The 15,693-nt window shown below is 28.0% G+C and overlaps 3 protein-coding genes across 17 annotated transcripts; 1 reads left to right on the plus strand and 2 right to left on the minus strand.

The window, feature by feature from the left end:
* Positions 1 to 904: 904 nt before the first annotated feature.
* LOC122633571 (COP9 signalosome complex subunit 5-like) lies at positions 905 to 3,645 on the plus strand. 4 transcript variants are annotated; one of them, XM_043821623.1, is made up of 5 exons: positions 905 to 994; positions 1,429 to 1,610; positions 1,731 to 1,965; positions 2,046 to 2,240; positions 2,333 to 3,645. In XM_043821623.1, exons 1-5 carry the CDS (start codon positions 968 to 970, stop codon positions 2,777 to 2,779), a joined length of 1,086 nt encoding a protein of 361 aa, XP_043677558.1. In that variant the 5' UTR covers positions 905 to 967; the 3' UTR covers positions 2,780 to 3,645. The 4 variants fall into 4 exon arrangements, with proteins under 4 accessions (XP_043677558.1, XP_043677740.1, XP_043677835.1 ...); XM_043821805.1 differs by having other exon boundaries at positions 966 to 1,168; XM_043821900.1 differs by having other exon boundaries at positions 966 to 1,155.
* Positions 3,646 to 3,829: 184 nt separating this feature from the next.
* LOC122633047 (AP-1 complex subunit gamma-1) lies at positions 3,830 to 13,820 on the minus strand. 12 transcript variants are annotated; one of them, XM_043821075.1, is made up of 16 exons: positions 12,613 to 13,055; positions 11,080 to 11,187; positions 10,761 to 10,822; positions 10,159 to 10,342; positions 9,901 to 10,047; positions 9,498 to 9,813; positions 9,093 to 9,110; positions 7,975 to 8,385; positions 7,637 to 7,867; positions 7,308 to 7,529; positions 7,108 to 7,235; positions 6,741 to 6,987; positions 6,412 to 6,667; positions 6,171 to 6,331; positions 5,989 to 6,081; positions 3,830 to 5,784 (listed from the first exon to the last, which is right to left on the minus strand). In XM_043821075.1, exons 2-16 carry the CDS (start codon positions 11,097 to 11,099, stop codon positions 5,683 to 5,685), a joined length of 2,598 nt encoding a protein of 865 aa, XP_043677010.1. In that variant the 5' UTR covers positions 11,100 to 11,187; positions 12,613 to 13,055; the 3' UTR covers positions 3,830 to 5,682. The 12 variants fall into 12 exon arrangements, with proteins under 12 accessions (XP_043677010.1, XP_043676755.1, XP_043676923.1 ...); XM_043820820.1 differs by having other exon boundaries at positions 10,159 to 10,351; positions 12,613 to 13,054; XM_043820988.1 differs by having other exon boundaries at positions 10,159 to 10,351; positions 12,608 to 13,054.
* Positions 13,821 to 14,019: 199 nt separating this feature from the next.
* LOC122633708 (ADP-ribosylation factor-related protein 1) lies at positions 14,020 to 15,276 on the minus strand. Its single transcript, XM_043822039.1, has 5 exons — positions 15,093 to 15,276; positions 14,828 to 14,998; positions 14,673 to 14,754; positions 14,366 to 14,537; positions 14,020 to 14,227 (listed from the first exon to the last, which is right to left on the minus strand). Exons 1-5 carry the CDS (start codon positions 15,183 to 15,185, stop codon positions 14,128 to 14,130), a joined length of 618 nt encoding a protein of 205 aa, XP_043677974.1. The 5' UTR covers positions 15,186 to 15,276; the 3' UTR covers positions 14,020 to 14,127.
* Positions 15,277 to 15,693: the final 417 nt, after the last annotated feature.

The raw sequence follows: 15,693 nt of genomic DNA on the forward strand, positions 1-15,693 counted from the left end.
AAATAATCGAAAGTGTTAATTTTTAAGTTTCCATCTTTAAGAAAGAAGAGCTTCGTTGTTTATTCGTCGAAATAGAAAATAAAACTGATTGGAGAACTGCTAAACTCAATCGACAGTCTTCTTTTGTTTTTATTAAATGTAACCAATGCCGCGTGTTCAAATTTTATTCTACTTATATATTAATTTACTTTTGTTTTACATTTAACGCATGTTTCGAGCTTTGAAATGTTTAAATAAATATACTATTGTTTAAATATTAGTTGGTTATATTTCGCACGTTTCAAATTGTTTAAATAATTTTAAAATAATTGAAAGTATTAATTTTTAAGTTTAGGAAAAGAGAGTTTTGATATCTACTTATCGAAATGCAAAATGAAACTGATCCTGTAAAGTCAGTCAAAAGTCTTTTTTTTGTTTTTATTACATGTAGCCAACGACCATGAGTTCGAAATTTTTAAGTACTGGAATTTTAAATTGCATTTTATCTTGCAATATTTAAATAAATGTACTATTGTTTAAATATTAGATAACTAAAAATTTAATCTAAGAATTTCGTCTTACAAAGTTTAGTTGGTTATGTTCGTTAGTTTATCCTGAAATTCGTTCCATTAATAATATAATAATATAAATACAGAAATGTATGAGTGAATTAGATAAAATTAAACAAATTAGCATAGCATTTGTGTTTACAGATATACAGCAAGTTGTAATTATATTTTAGAAAACTACATGATTTCAAATATCTCTTCTCTCTTATATCTGAATAATTATATATAAAAATAAAAAATGATCCGTAATATAAAGTATACTTTACGTTTATTATAATTGCACAACTGTTATATTTGGATAATTAAATGATATTATCTATTTGAATTCGTAGACGTTCGTGGAATTTATTATTATTGACAACAACTATTATTATTAAGGAAGTACTCAAATGCGATGTCTAGACGTAGACAGCAGATAGATGTCGACAGAAGCTCTTGTGTTCAAAGTAAAGCAATTTTTAGTTATATTTTTAGTTTAATTATATTCGGGTTGTTAATTACGTTATTATTGGCAACTTCAAGAAAAACTTTAATTCAAATACGAAAATCATTTTATTTTGCAATTGAAAACTTATGTTAGTGCATTATTCGTGTTAAATATTCCTATGTATGTGATTTAGGTTAAGTTTCATTCAAAAATAATTGTTTATCATTATTGAGAAGATCACACATGTTACAAATTATAATGAAATTTGTATATGTGTATTATTTTAAATTTATATATATGTTAATTTTATAATTTTAATTATATAGTTGAATTATTACAAATATCTAATAGTTTATGTTATATAATATATATGATAAACTTAATTAGATATAAAATTTAATGATGATGACTTTTTAATAATTTGTGAGAAATAATTAATTGCTTTAATTGTAGTTAGACAGTCTAGTACTTGTGAAAACAAAAATGGCTAGTACGTCCAGTGATCAAACTATTATTGCTCAAAAGACTTGGGAGATGTCAAATAATGTTGAAACAATTAACGCAGTTGATGAAATATACAGATATGATAGACAAGAACAACAAGATATATTAGCTGCTAAGCCATGGGAAAAAGAGTATGTCTAATATAAATATGTAATAGTTTTTATAAATTTTTAGTATTATTCTCTTTAGAAGATTATAATAAGTAGAAATCATATTTAATTTTACTAATCTATTGGATTTTCTCAATATAGTCCTCATTTTTTCAAAGATATAAAAATCTCAGCATTAGCATTGTTAAAAATGGTAATGCATGCACGTTCTGGTGGAACGTTAGAAGTAATGGGTCTTCTGCTTGGAAAGGTAGCAGCAAATACAATGATTGTTATGGATTCTTTTGCATTACCTGTTGAAGGGACAGAAACAAGAGTTAATGCCCAAGCTCAGGCATACGAATACATGACTGCATATATAGAAGCTGCAAAACAGGTGAAATCGAAAGAATATTTTTTAGTTCATTTGCATTAAGTGTTAATATTTTTTTCTGATATATTAAAATATTTTCTTAGGTTGGGAGACAAGAGAATGCTATTGGTTGGTATCACAGTCATCCAGGATATGGATGTTGGTTGTCAGGTATCGATGTTTCTACGCAAATGCTTAACCAAAATTTTCAAGAACCATTTGTTGCTATTGTAATTGATCCTGTACGAACTATTTCTGCGGGTAAAGTTTGCTTAGGTGCATTTAGAACTTATCCAAAGGTGTGTAGTAAAAGTAATATGGAATTAAGAATTTTAATGTATTTTATGATAAATGCATTTATATCAACATTATGACTATTTCTGATCTATAGGGATATAAACCAGCTAATGAGGAACCATCAGAATATCAAACAATACCTTTAAATAAAATTGAAGATTTTGGTGTTCATTGTAAACAATATTATTCTTTAGAAGTATCATATTTTAAATCGTTATTAGATAAACGATTATTGGATTCTTTATGGAATAAATATTGGGTGAACACTCTTAGCTCTTCTAGTCTATTGACAAATGCAGATTATACTACAGGACAAATATCTGATTTGTCTGATAAATTAGAACAGTCGGAAGTTGCACTTGGAAGAGGATTTGTTTTAGGTGGAACAGATCCACATGATCGTAGTACAGTTGAAAAACTTATCAAAGCAACACGTGATAGTTCTAAAACTACGATTGAAGTTATACATGGTTTAATGGCACAAATTATTAAAGATAAATTATTTAATCAAGTTGGAACAAATATGACAGATTCTCGTTAAACGCCATTCAATTATATTAATTCATAAGTTAATTTTTAAATAAGCCAAACAAATGTATTTATAATAAAAGCAATGTGTGTTATAATTAATACTTGTTACATACACAACTTTTCTGTTTTCAAGTTGTAGTTTTTCATATCTTCTTATTACATAAATATGTAACTTATAGAAAATATAGAGGAAGTATCGTTATTTCTGCAATAATCTTTTTAATTAGATGATTTTCAAAACAAACGTACGAAACGTATACTTTAAAGATTTAGTGGAATAAAAATACATTTTATTTTCACACCTTGATTTGCTAGAATGTATATATACAGCATCTTTATCATTACTCAATATCTTCACAATTGATTTATATATACACATATATATATATATATATATATATATATATATATATATGTATATATTTATATTTATATTCATATTTATATTTATTTATAATTATATTTATAAAACTAATATAGCATTGAGAACAAGTAGGCAGAGCACACCCCACTGAAGGGCTGATACTGTGTCACAGACTTTAGGACAAGGCCACTCAGAAACACACCCACCTGTTCTGCTTTCGCACTCCAAACATTCATATCGCACAACATATAAAGGGACGGAGCTAAAATGCGCGTACAATTATACTAATAACATATCTAACAATATTTCATAATGTTAATGAAAATCCGGCATGATCAAAGAAGCCTAATTCCACTAAAATCAACTAAGGATGTGCTAAATTTTTAACCATATGTATTAAACCTATGAAACTTATAAAACTATACTGTAACATGCTAACATTAGATTTAATTTAATAAAATTAAGTACATTATTCTTCTGTTAGTTTACATGTATAAAAAACTGAAAAATAATCGTTTCAATGTACGAAATTATTTTTGTCTGCCACACTGCCATTACCTAAGTAGGTATCATACATTTTTATAGACCTTGCACTTTTTATTTTATAGCAAGCATATTTTATACAGATAAAAAAATAAAAATTAGACCCCCTCTAAAATTGAATAGATTAATTTTCTTCACACATTCTCTGAAGACATTGATAAATACCCAGTTCTTTTTTTTCTTTTTTTTTTTTTAAATTACAAAGTACTAAACTTTACAATTTAAATAAATTAGATAAGGAATGTAATGTTTTGTGCAAATGTATAAACAAATTTTTATCATTTTTCTGTTATCTCATATTGTAAACTATTGACAGATGAATTTTTAAATTATATTATAATTTTAAAAGGCAGACCTAAAATGAATTATTTTAAAACTTCGATAGTGCAAACTAATTTTTCTATCATATGAGAGCATGATTAATTCCGGTTGAACTACGTCTTTACATGTGTTAAATAATTACATATTTGCAACATATAAAACTTCTTATATACGGTCATCAATTCCTCACATTCCACTGATTTTAATTGCTTTGTAAATGTTAAATACAATTTTCATAATTACAAATCAAATTTCGTATATAACTTTATTATTTTAATTGTTAAAAACAACGAATTTTTTTAAGTTTTAGTAAATTATGATTGTGTGATTTTAGTAACTTATGCCCCCCATATAGAGCAATTAAATGTTTGCAATCAAACCAATTTTATATAACAACCAGAATTCAGCCCTCCAATGTTACCATATATTCTAAATACACTCGAATTTGTATAAACACTGCATCCCCGACATTATTAGCAAATGAGGGATATTATAACGCACATATTCAACCACGTGGGTGTAATCGCAACAAAAATTTTTGTAAATAAAACATCAAAAAAATGAATACTATGATATAATCCTAATAATTGTATTATATTCATATTTTGTAAGAATTCCATTTTGTATCTCATCTGTATAAGAATCTCATCATTTCTATATGACTGCACCTATCTATTATTTACAAGGCAATCGAGTTTTTCATTTGTTACAAATATAGTAGAAAAGATCAATTATTACAGCAAGGGTTAATTGTTCATTATAATAATAGGACAACAACACTTTTAAGAACAATCATAATTCATCCATACTATTAAGAGATAGATCGGAGAGATTCTATTATGTTTATCCAATACTTTAAGATATGCAAACTAAATGAAGACATAATAATATCATGAATTTAACAAATTAATAGAGTAGTGTTGTATCCAATATTATTTTCCTACCTTATTATGTCCTGGTAGAGAAAATATTTACAATGATATATATATATATATATTTTTTTTTTTTTTATAGACATGCACCATAATATGAATGATATTTTACATTATTTTTCATATGTTCGCTTTATTCATTTATTATCGATTATGCTTGATCTTTTTCTGTAAACTGTCGAAATTAATATTGTATCACCTGCTCAAACAAGCATCTTTTCAATGTCTTTTTTTTGTTTTTTTTTGTGTTTTTTCTTTTTATGTCGATTATCTACAAGTGTATGATGCATGCATATCAATAATAGAACCAAAAAAAAAAATATTTAATAACTATCTTGACTTATAACAGTTCTTCTACCAATGATATACTTTAAAGAGAAAACTTAAGAATATTACATACAATTTCGAACAGTATCTAATAATGTGTAATATACATAAGTAATCTGTACATAAGTGAAATAATTATGATATTGCTTAGTATTGAACACAGGGTTGTGCCTGTGAGCAGGTGGGATATCCTTTTTCAATAAGAAAGACTAATATCGATATGCACATGCCATAAAATAAACTCTATTCGCACTATACGTGCTGATGTTCATCAATCATTCAATGAATAAAAAGAAACGTTTGGTACATTTTTGTCAACGCATATTTTCACTTTACCTCAAAAATAAAGAGGTTGTGTATGGTCTATATCAGACTTAATTAATTATTAGGCAGGCATATGTACAATTATTTTTGTATTGTAGGATGTCACTGTGATACCAATGAGGGAAAATTATTTACTTCTGTTTGTTCTAAAATTGGCCCTGCTGATCCAGTATAAGAAATTCGTAGTCTCATTCTTAATGGTACCTAGTTGCACAGAATAAGTTTCAACAAATTATTATCAAATATATAATCATATAATTATTTTTTGTACAAATTATTTTTAAACATAATTATTTTCTTTCTATACAAAAAAGCTATTTTTATATATATTTTTATTTACGACAATAGCTAAGCAGTTTAAATATTTCTGAAAATTGACATTCGTAAGTATAAAAAAGAACAACTCACATTATTGATATTTGTAACTCTTATTACTTGAGTTACTTCACCTGATGGAGGAATAACTGTACTTGATGGTGGCAGCATTTGTAGTTGGAATGTCTAAAAAGTATATAATATTTTTTTCATTATTTATTTTATTATGTATGAACGCTATATACAAATGAAAATATATAAAGTTTAATTTTTACCCTAGGAACTGCAGCTTGAAATAAAAATTCACTTAACGCACTATTCGTAGAATTATGTGCTGTCATATTTATAATTAATAAGTCTGTAATATCTGGTGGTCTTTCCATTTTAAAAGTTATTTTAAGTCCAGATTTATCCAAAACAATCATACTTGAAGTTTCTATAATTATATTTAAATTTAATTTAGATATTCATTTATATTAATCATAAGTAATAATATTTCTTTTTACGAATACGAACCAATTTGCGCTGAAGAATTAAGTAGGCCATCCACCAAAAAGTTTGTTGTACTCGTAGGATTAAATATCTGTGTTGTTAATTGTGATTGTTGGGGTAGTACTAAAGGTGATGCCCCTGTATTCATATCCAAACTACCAAGTAAATCTAAAAGATCGTTGTTATTTACACTTGTTGAGGGAGGAGGTGCATTTTTAGTTGTAACTGTTGACATTGTCATCCCAACATCGGTACTTCCGAGCAAATCCAAAAGTGCACTCTATAAAAGATAAATTATATTTTTATGAATAATTTATTAACATCTTTTATATTTTTATCCATTTGATACATACTGAATCAGACGGGGTAACAGACGTTTCCAATACTGCTGATTTTTCATCTTCTTGTTCTGGCTCGCCATTCACCATACCAATAATACCATTGGCTTGTGGCCTTGCAGTCTCCATTGGAGGCATTCTCTCAAGCAAAGCAGGTCTTAAATGATCATATTTTCTAAACAATTGTGAAAATTCAATACCTCGTTGTTGCAATTCAATATGTAAATTACTACCAAACGTATCTATAATCTGCCGAATTTTTCTGTAAGATAAAAAAAAATATAACATATTAATTTATATTTTGCGATTTATCTAAATTATGTAAATATGAAAGTATTATCGAGTAAAAGGACAAACAAAATTTTACAAAGCTAAAACTTACTCATTTCCTTTTTGAAATCTTGTACTTAATTTTGTAAGGGATAACAAAGTATACTGTTTTGTAACAATTGTGTTTTGTGGACTCCACAATAATCTTTGATAAACATCAATAACTTCATCTTCTGTTAACTACAAGATATACAAATTCGATCAGTTTTAAATGTTTTATTACCAATTTAAAAATATGGATATCTAACTAACGTTTATTGGTGCATCTGCATCTTCCAATGGTGGACCATAAAGTAAAAGATCACCATACTCTCCGATACACCATGTTGCTACTTGAGCCAAAGGTTGTTTATCAGATGTATCCTTTTCTAATGCACGCCATAATGCACTAACAGCATAACCTTGTTGTGATTGTGTCTCTGAGATTAATTGAATTGTGCAAGCTACTACATCATCTCGTACATAATTTCCAGCCTGTAGTAAATAGAAATATATTTAATAACTGTTCCGTTACGTTATTTTCTATATAATCAAAATTGAAATTTCTATTAATAAATTTATAATTATTACAGTGTACGCACAGCAACAAGGACTTTAAATAATGTTTCCAAATGCCAACGTTTATTAGGTGCAAATCTTTCTGCAGACATTACTATATTGCTACTACATTGGGCTTTGAATTCGGGATCTGCACGTTCTAGAAAGAGCAATAATTCTTTCATCATATTTCTAATATTACTTGAATTAACAAGTGCAAAACTCAGTTCCATTGCTCTCCTTCTTATTGATACATCTGGATCTTTTAAACATTCCTATAACAGAAAAATAAAATACACGAAAAGTGCGAGATATTTCAAAAATTTTTTTTTTTTTTTCTTTTTTTTTTTTCTTCTTTCTATTAATCATTTAAAGATCTTACCAATATTGTTGAACGATGCCTCTGAACTGCACTTGTATCCACATAAACCGTTTTCAATAATGTATTTAATGCAACATAACGAATATTTTTGTCATTATTTAATAAAAATCGACCTAGGATATTAACTGCTAATACTCTAAGTCCACTTTCGGATTTGATATCCATTATTGAGAGAACAGTTTCATATAATATTGTATTGCCAACATTTTTACTGGTTTCTGTATTTGTAGCAACTTGTGCAAGAATATCGTTCATCGCCTCAGATGCATCCACATCGTTACGTCCCAAAATTCTAAGGAGACGTAATATTTTCACTTGCAAAAATGGATCAGATACTCCAGATACATCATGCTCGGGAGAATATCCAGCTAATATTAAATTTTTCAGAATTCTCACTAGATTTGGCACAATCTGAAATAATAGCATAGTTCTTTTTAAACATCAAAACTTATCTTTGATGCAACAAAACAATAAAGCACATTAAAAAAAAAGTGCAAGTAGAAGAATATAGTATAAGTAATTGTTTTCAATTGTTAATGCTTATAAAGAATAAAAGAGGATAGTAAGAAATATAGTATATAATACTATATATAACAAAAAAATAATTTAACAATAGTTTGTAACATGCTCTTATTAATACCTAAAAATATATGGATATATAAATCCTTATGTTTAAATTTCAACCAGAAGACTGAAAAATAAATTCTTAGTAAACTTCAGAATAACCCTGAGTTGTATTTATAATTGGTATTGCAATGGATTATATTTCCCAAATAATACAGCTCTAATTGTTATTTAAATTTTTTAGGTTCTAAAATGCATCACCTTAACCAGCTAAATATTATATGTATATTTAGAAAGCAGGTAATAAGATACATGTATACCTACAGTTTCATCCAGAAAATAATAAAAAAAATATATTTGAAATAGTAAGAAAACATATTTAGATATATTAAATATAGACTGATTTATAATCAATAGTATAATTGCAAGCAGCATAACAGAACCTTAACCTCCTAATTCATAATTGTAACCCCATGTAAAGTAAAAGAAAAGAATGAAGTCTGTGTATGAAGCATAACATGCAGGTATACATTAAACACTTATATGGCTTTTACCTCTCGATGGCCGCATTCCTGAAGAAAATAAAACGACATTTATATTATGATGATTATAATGTATAAAAGCAATTTGGAAAATTTAACTCGTATGTATAAAATAACATAATAATTCAATTTTTTTCGAATGTAATGAAGTTATTGATATAAATTTTTTTTTTTTTTAATTGAATCTTTACTGTTTGAGACATGAGACTGCATTCTTTTCCATTGTGAAAGTGTTTCCATTAACAATTTTATGTGAATTTTAGTCACACAACGTCCATTAATATTTAACATATAAAAAATGTTATATTTTCTAAAGTGTATCTAACAACTGACTTATTGTTATTTCTTTCTAATCATTTATACTACGTCATATTTCTAGAATATTTATAATGTTTATATTTAGGAATATAAACATACCTTCTTGAAATGGTTTAATGTATCAATGCTATTTTCACACATTTCAGTAATAAGAGTAACGCCAGTTATTAACACTCCATGGTTTTTTTCTGTAATTAAACTTCGTGTAGCAGGTAAAAACATTTCCATTAATTCTGGTACACGTCTAATAATTCTAAAAGCACATAATGCAGCTTTTTTCCTAATATATGCATTCGGTGATTTCATCAGTCTTTCAACTTCAGAAGCAAGGTCCCTTGCCATTTCTGGCGATGCAATAGCACCCAATGTACAAAGGGCCAAACCAATTACAAACTGTGTAGAACTATTTAAATCGCTATAAATGAGAAATTAATAGTTAGTAACAAAGTCATAATTTTGTATATAAGTAGAATGTATCTTATCGCAGTTTGAAAGTCCTCACGTTTTTAAACAATTTGTTATTAATAAATGAACATCTTGTCGTTCATCTAATAGTAACATTGCTCCCAAATAGCCTATACGTTTATCTGTGAACCTGGGTGACGCAATAAGTTTCAAACATTCTAATTGTCCAAAATGTGCTGGATATCTAAAAATATAATTTATAACGTTATTATAATAGTGATTATAATAATAATAATTTTTTATTATAGGAAAATCTTATCAAGAAGAAGAAAAGAAACAAATGTTTATTACTAACCCAAGCATGTGAATGTATAAAAGTTTTGCGATATTACGACATCTCCAAACGCTATCCTCTTCTCTAAATGTTGAACGAATATAAGCACATTCTTTGTTTACTACTGTCCTTTCTTCTGCTGCTGTTCTAGCTGCTCTTATTTGTCTGATCAAGTCTCTCAACCTTGTTGGTGCCGGCATTCTAACTGTTGAAACTTTTAAATTATAGATGTAACATCAGTGCATTGTGTTAGCAGCTCTATGATGAGTTAAAGTGCAATGATGATTTGATAGTCATTCTCATGAGATACCACAATGAATAAGCATATATTGGATATAATAAGCATGTATAATCTATTAAATAAGTACAGAAAAAATATATACCATAAGAAGAAGAAAAAAATATAAGGGGCCATGTTATCTAAATCATAAAATTATAAACATAAATATACACAAACATAATTAGAAAAATAATTTGGAATATCATATTTTTTATCAGCAAAGCAATTACAGCTTATTAAAAAATTTATGATTTGAAGCTTGCTCTTATAAGCAAAATATAAAGTTGATATTTTAAATTGAATGCATATACTTAAGCATTGTAAATATAAACTTAATACTTACCTCTCTCTACTGCCTCATTGAAAGCTTGTTTTATGGAAGCCATGTTAAAGGCTGGGTTAAACCTGAAAGAATACACACGCAGCCTACTATATGCACACAAATGTTACTGTCCACCATCTGTTTATGCAATGACACTTGTACTTATTTATTTAATTTCAAGAACAAGCCCATCTCTTACTGTCTTTTAAAAACAATATTCGATATTTAAAATGAACCAATTATGACAGAAGATATTGCCAATTATATTAAATTCTAAAGAAATATTTTAAATTCTTAAAAATATAAATCATTTATCGAAGATTTAGGAATGGAACATTACCCATGTTCTGAGGCATTCATGGTTTCACAGGCTGGTTTTGAAATTTAATTGATAGACGTCTCTAGTAAAAATGAATTGGTGATGATTAGGGAACACGTTGCTCTCCTCCTATTGGACACACGATAGTCATATTATGGAGCATGACAACCATAATTTGTTTTAAATTAAAAAAAAATATTAATGAATAAAATCACAAGCACAACCAAAATAAAACACTAACTCCAATTCGTTAAAATTAAAAGAAAGACATGGATGACATCAAAAACCATTAGTTTACATGTATCAAACACCATCTGTACTACTAAACTCTCACAACCATAAGCATATGATTCATTCATTTAAAACCATGACAATAATAATTTTAAACTATCTCTTCTTTTTCATTATTTTTTTAAAGAGCTATAAAAGTATAAGAGCATATAAGTTATTTAAAAAATAGCACGAAAGATCTATCAGTATAGAATTGATATTTTTCCCCGCTAATATTTTTCCTGATATTTTAATACATATATACAATACAAAAAATCATATATATATATATATATATATATATATATATATGATTATATTTATATATATATAAAGAAGAAAAAGAAACTATCAAATACAAAAGTTATAAGAGCAAAATCTTCAAATATTTATATCAATAAAATTTCTTCAAAAACGAACCTTATAACACTATCATATTGCAAAACAGATAGAAAAAGATAAGAAAAAATCGATTTGAAAATCCACTATTATATATAATTAAAATGACAAGTATATCGTAAACATAAGATAACCGGTTTCACGGAGGCAAACGACACGAAAAATGATCTAAAGAGGAAACGCGTTACTCGGAATCGACTATCGGAGTCCTTGAACGTTATTCGATCGCAATTTCACGTGTCTATTGACCACGAAAGCGTGTTCGATGCAAAGACTGGCAGCATATTGCAAAACGTGTACTTATAAACCGGTTACATAAAAAAAATAGTCTTCTCATTTATTAAGGACTGCATCGAAGGCAAAGGGTTAAGTCTTACTCTTTCCCTCTTTCTCTCTCTTTTTATAGCTATCTTTCCTCTATTTCTCTTTCTCTCTCACACACACACGCACACGCACACACTCTTTCTTGTCCTCCCCTTTCTGAAACTGTCAAAAACGGTACCCGATCGACGATGAACTTTGCAAAGAAGTTCTCTCACGGCCACGATCGAGCGTCGTACAATAACGAGACGACACGGAGGCGCGCGTTTTCGAGTTTGCTGTCGTGTCGGCCACTTTTCTACACGCAGCAAACTCCGTATATGACAAAACGGCGAGAGAAATGCCTCGCCTCCCAGGTAGGTATCACGAATCGGGCGCCCTCGTACACACTTCGCATACAGTGCGCCGCGCCTGATTTTCTTTCTCTCTCCCTCTCTTCCTCCCTCCCACTCTCTCTCTCTCACTCACTCACTCACTCTCTCTCTCTCTCTCTCTCTCTCTCTCTCTCTCTCTCTCTCTCTCTCTCTTATATATATATTTTCTTTCTTATCGTAATCACCGTACACGATTATTCACTCGATAGTATCGTAAATGTTACACGAATTTTCGTTTTCGATAAACAATCTTTAGTTTATAATCAAGGTCCGTAAATCGTCGTTCATAATCGTACGTCTCTACGGGCGAGCAGCCTGTAGAGCACACGACGAAAGATCGCCCGCACTACGCGCGCTCTAGTCGTACGAGAATCAAAATGGCGGAGCACTTGTCATCTACGTTCATCTCTCCCCCTATGATGTATAATAGACTCTATATTTGTCTCTTTTGATTGCGTGTCAAACACAACGTCATCTGACAATATTCGTTGACATTATTTTTACAGACGATATTGTCTTACACAAACGATAAATTTTATCTTAATTTCTTTTTTATTTTCTTTTCCTTCTTCTTTTTAATAATTGCTATTAAATCTTTACTGTTTTACTTCACGTGTAACGAAACACTTTATTATTTGATATCATGATCAGAATACTACCGACCCGCGAAAAATTTGCACATTTGAATGTTTATAATTGACTCATACTCTTCCATGATAAGATAATCGCATTTATTATTATCTTATTTATCATCTATCGAACGAAATTGCCAAACGATTTACAATTGATTATACGAAGCGATTGTATAAGTGTCATTGCACAATCGTATGTGGATATGTACATGTTTGTTCTTTGTTAAGATTTTCTTGTATGAAAGTGTACATTAGTTAAAGATAAAAGGACGATACGTATACTACGATTGTTACTTGATCAAAAAATATCTAAATAATAATATGTTTATTTTCTCAATCGAAAAATAACAAAAATGTTATACCGGATATATACGATTTTTATTAAAAATTTTTCTGAAATTAGACTTGTAATAAAATATAATATAATTTTTGAATATATTTTTATATTTTCAAGTTATTTTATTTATCAAGTATTCTTAGAAAAAATGTGAAAATTATAAAACGTAAATTTTACATATATACAAATCAACCATACATTAATATAAATAGACGTACCTTCGATTGTATTCAGGAGGCAAAACACTCCAGTCTTCGGTTTCGTAATAAGGCCACATGATATTATAAACTCAAAAAGAAAATTTTTTTTAATTGAAATGTGACACTAAAATATTAGCTATATATCATATAAAGTACAGCTGCACAACCAGTTTTGTACACTTTTATCACCATTATAATACAACGTCGAACGAAGTGTTGGCATTATCTCTTATCTCCATTATTATCTCGATATCAGTACCAGGCAGGTTAGTCGTTTGGACATTCTTAAAGAACGACTATAAATTTTATTAAATCAAATTATGAATGAAGGAGACTTAACGAAATAATGTCAAATATAAAATTGATAATTTTTATGGTCAGAGACATTGTTATTATAGTTCGAAAATAAATTTAATAAAAAGAAAATCTATATCTTAAAAAAAATGTATTTTATTTATACAAACGTAACACATACGGAAAAAGATTAATAATATTGTCTGCAATATATAGTTAACGATTAAATACGAATGTTGTGGTTATGATAAACAACTATCGTCTTGACTTCGAGGAGGGCGAACGTCGCTATTCCTTTTTACACAGTCTACAAGCCAATGGATACCTTCATCTACGCCATCTCTTTATCATAAAATTCATAGTTCACAATTTTATTATTTTTTACATAATTCTAACTAATATTATTTATAATATAGAATGTAGAAGATAATGGAATAGTACAAAAAACAAAAGAAACAAATAGAAAGTAACTTGACATACCCATTAAGAGCTGATACAGGCATTACCATACAATCCCTTCGTCCAATTAAATGTGCATTTTGATTAAATATTGGTTTGACTTCTCTAACACCCATGCAATCTGGAACATCCTGCTTATTGGCTAAAACTAAGAGGGGTACTCCTCTCAAATGTTCAGACGATATTACTCTATCTATATCAAATAATATTTTAATCTTTTAGATCATATATTTTGTAATGATAATTAAAAATATTATTCTAACATAATAATATGATATTTATAAAATATACATCAGAAAATAAATATCATCATATATCAGAAACTTACCAAACGTTTCTTTAGAATCTGGTATCCTATCACGATCGGATGAATCAACGATATAAATTACTGCATGTGATTCGGCATAATACTGTATAATTAAATAATCATATTATAAACATAATGTTTATATAACTTATAACATAATATTAATAATTATATACTTTATCCCATAAGGACTGAAGTTCTTCTTGTCCTCCAAGATCCCAAAAATTAAAACGAATTCCAGCGATATCAATTTTTCCAATATTCAATCCAACTGTTGTTGTGATTTTACTTGGATTCATACCTTTATAATTTTTTGTAAATTTAGTTTTAGCTGCTTCTAAATACGTCTAAAATAAAAAATAAAAAAATAAAGGAGATAGATAATCTCACAAGAAAACCGAGTGACGTATAACCTTAAAAAATCGTTCGTTCTACACGCACAGTTTTTCCTGCATTATCAAGTCCAAGTATTAATATAAAATATTCATCCTTTTGTACTAAGTACTTATATAAGCCGTGTAAAAGTGTGTACATTTCAAATTATTTAAATAAATTTGCGTTTAACCTATATGTCTCATGTTTATATTTTGTATCTGTTAGTAACTTTCCGAACTCGACAATTGGATCGTTTCAGTTTCAAAGTGACAATAAAATTTCTAGTGACAATAAAATAATCCTTGAAATGTTAGAAACTAGCAATCATTATGAAGATACGAAAGAAAAGTTTGTTTATATTCTATCACCCAAATAGTAAATAATCGAAATCATAACATAACAAATATTATAGAAATAATATAAAATAAGTTAGTTTTGCGAAAAGGATCAGAAGAAGAGTATTCGTTAAAGAGAAAACTCTTGGTAACTTCATCAATACTTATAACACTAAAATCAATTAATTGATCGATTTTTTAAAATCGTAATTTTCTTTTTGTTATATAAAATATATCAAATTTTTGGCACATTACAAAAAATAATCTTTGCACAATTTATATTAAATTTCATCGAACTAATCGACTACATTTAATAGATAACTAAATTATTA

This window comes from Vespula pensylvanica, chromosome 1 (genome assembly GCF_014466175.1).
Source record: "Vespula pensylvanica isolate Volc-1 chromosome 1, ASM1446617v1, whole genome shotgun sequence".
In the NCBI taxonomy this organism is placed as follows: domain Eukaryota; kingdom Metazoa; phylum Arthropoda; class Insecta; order Hymenoptera; family Vespidae; genus Vespula; species Vespula pensylvanica.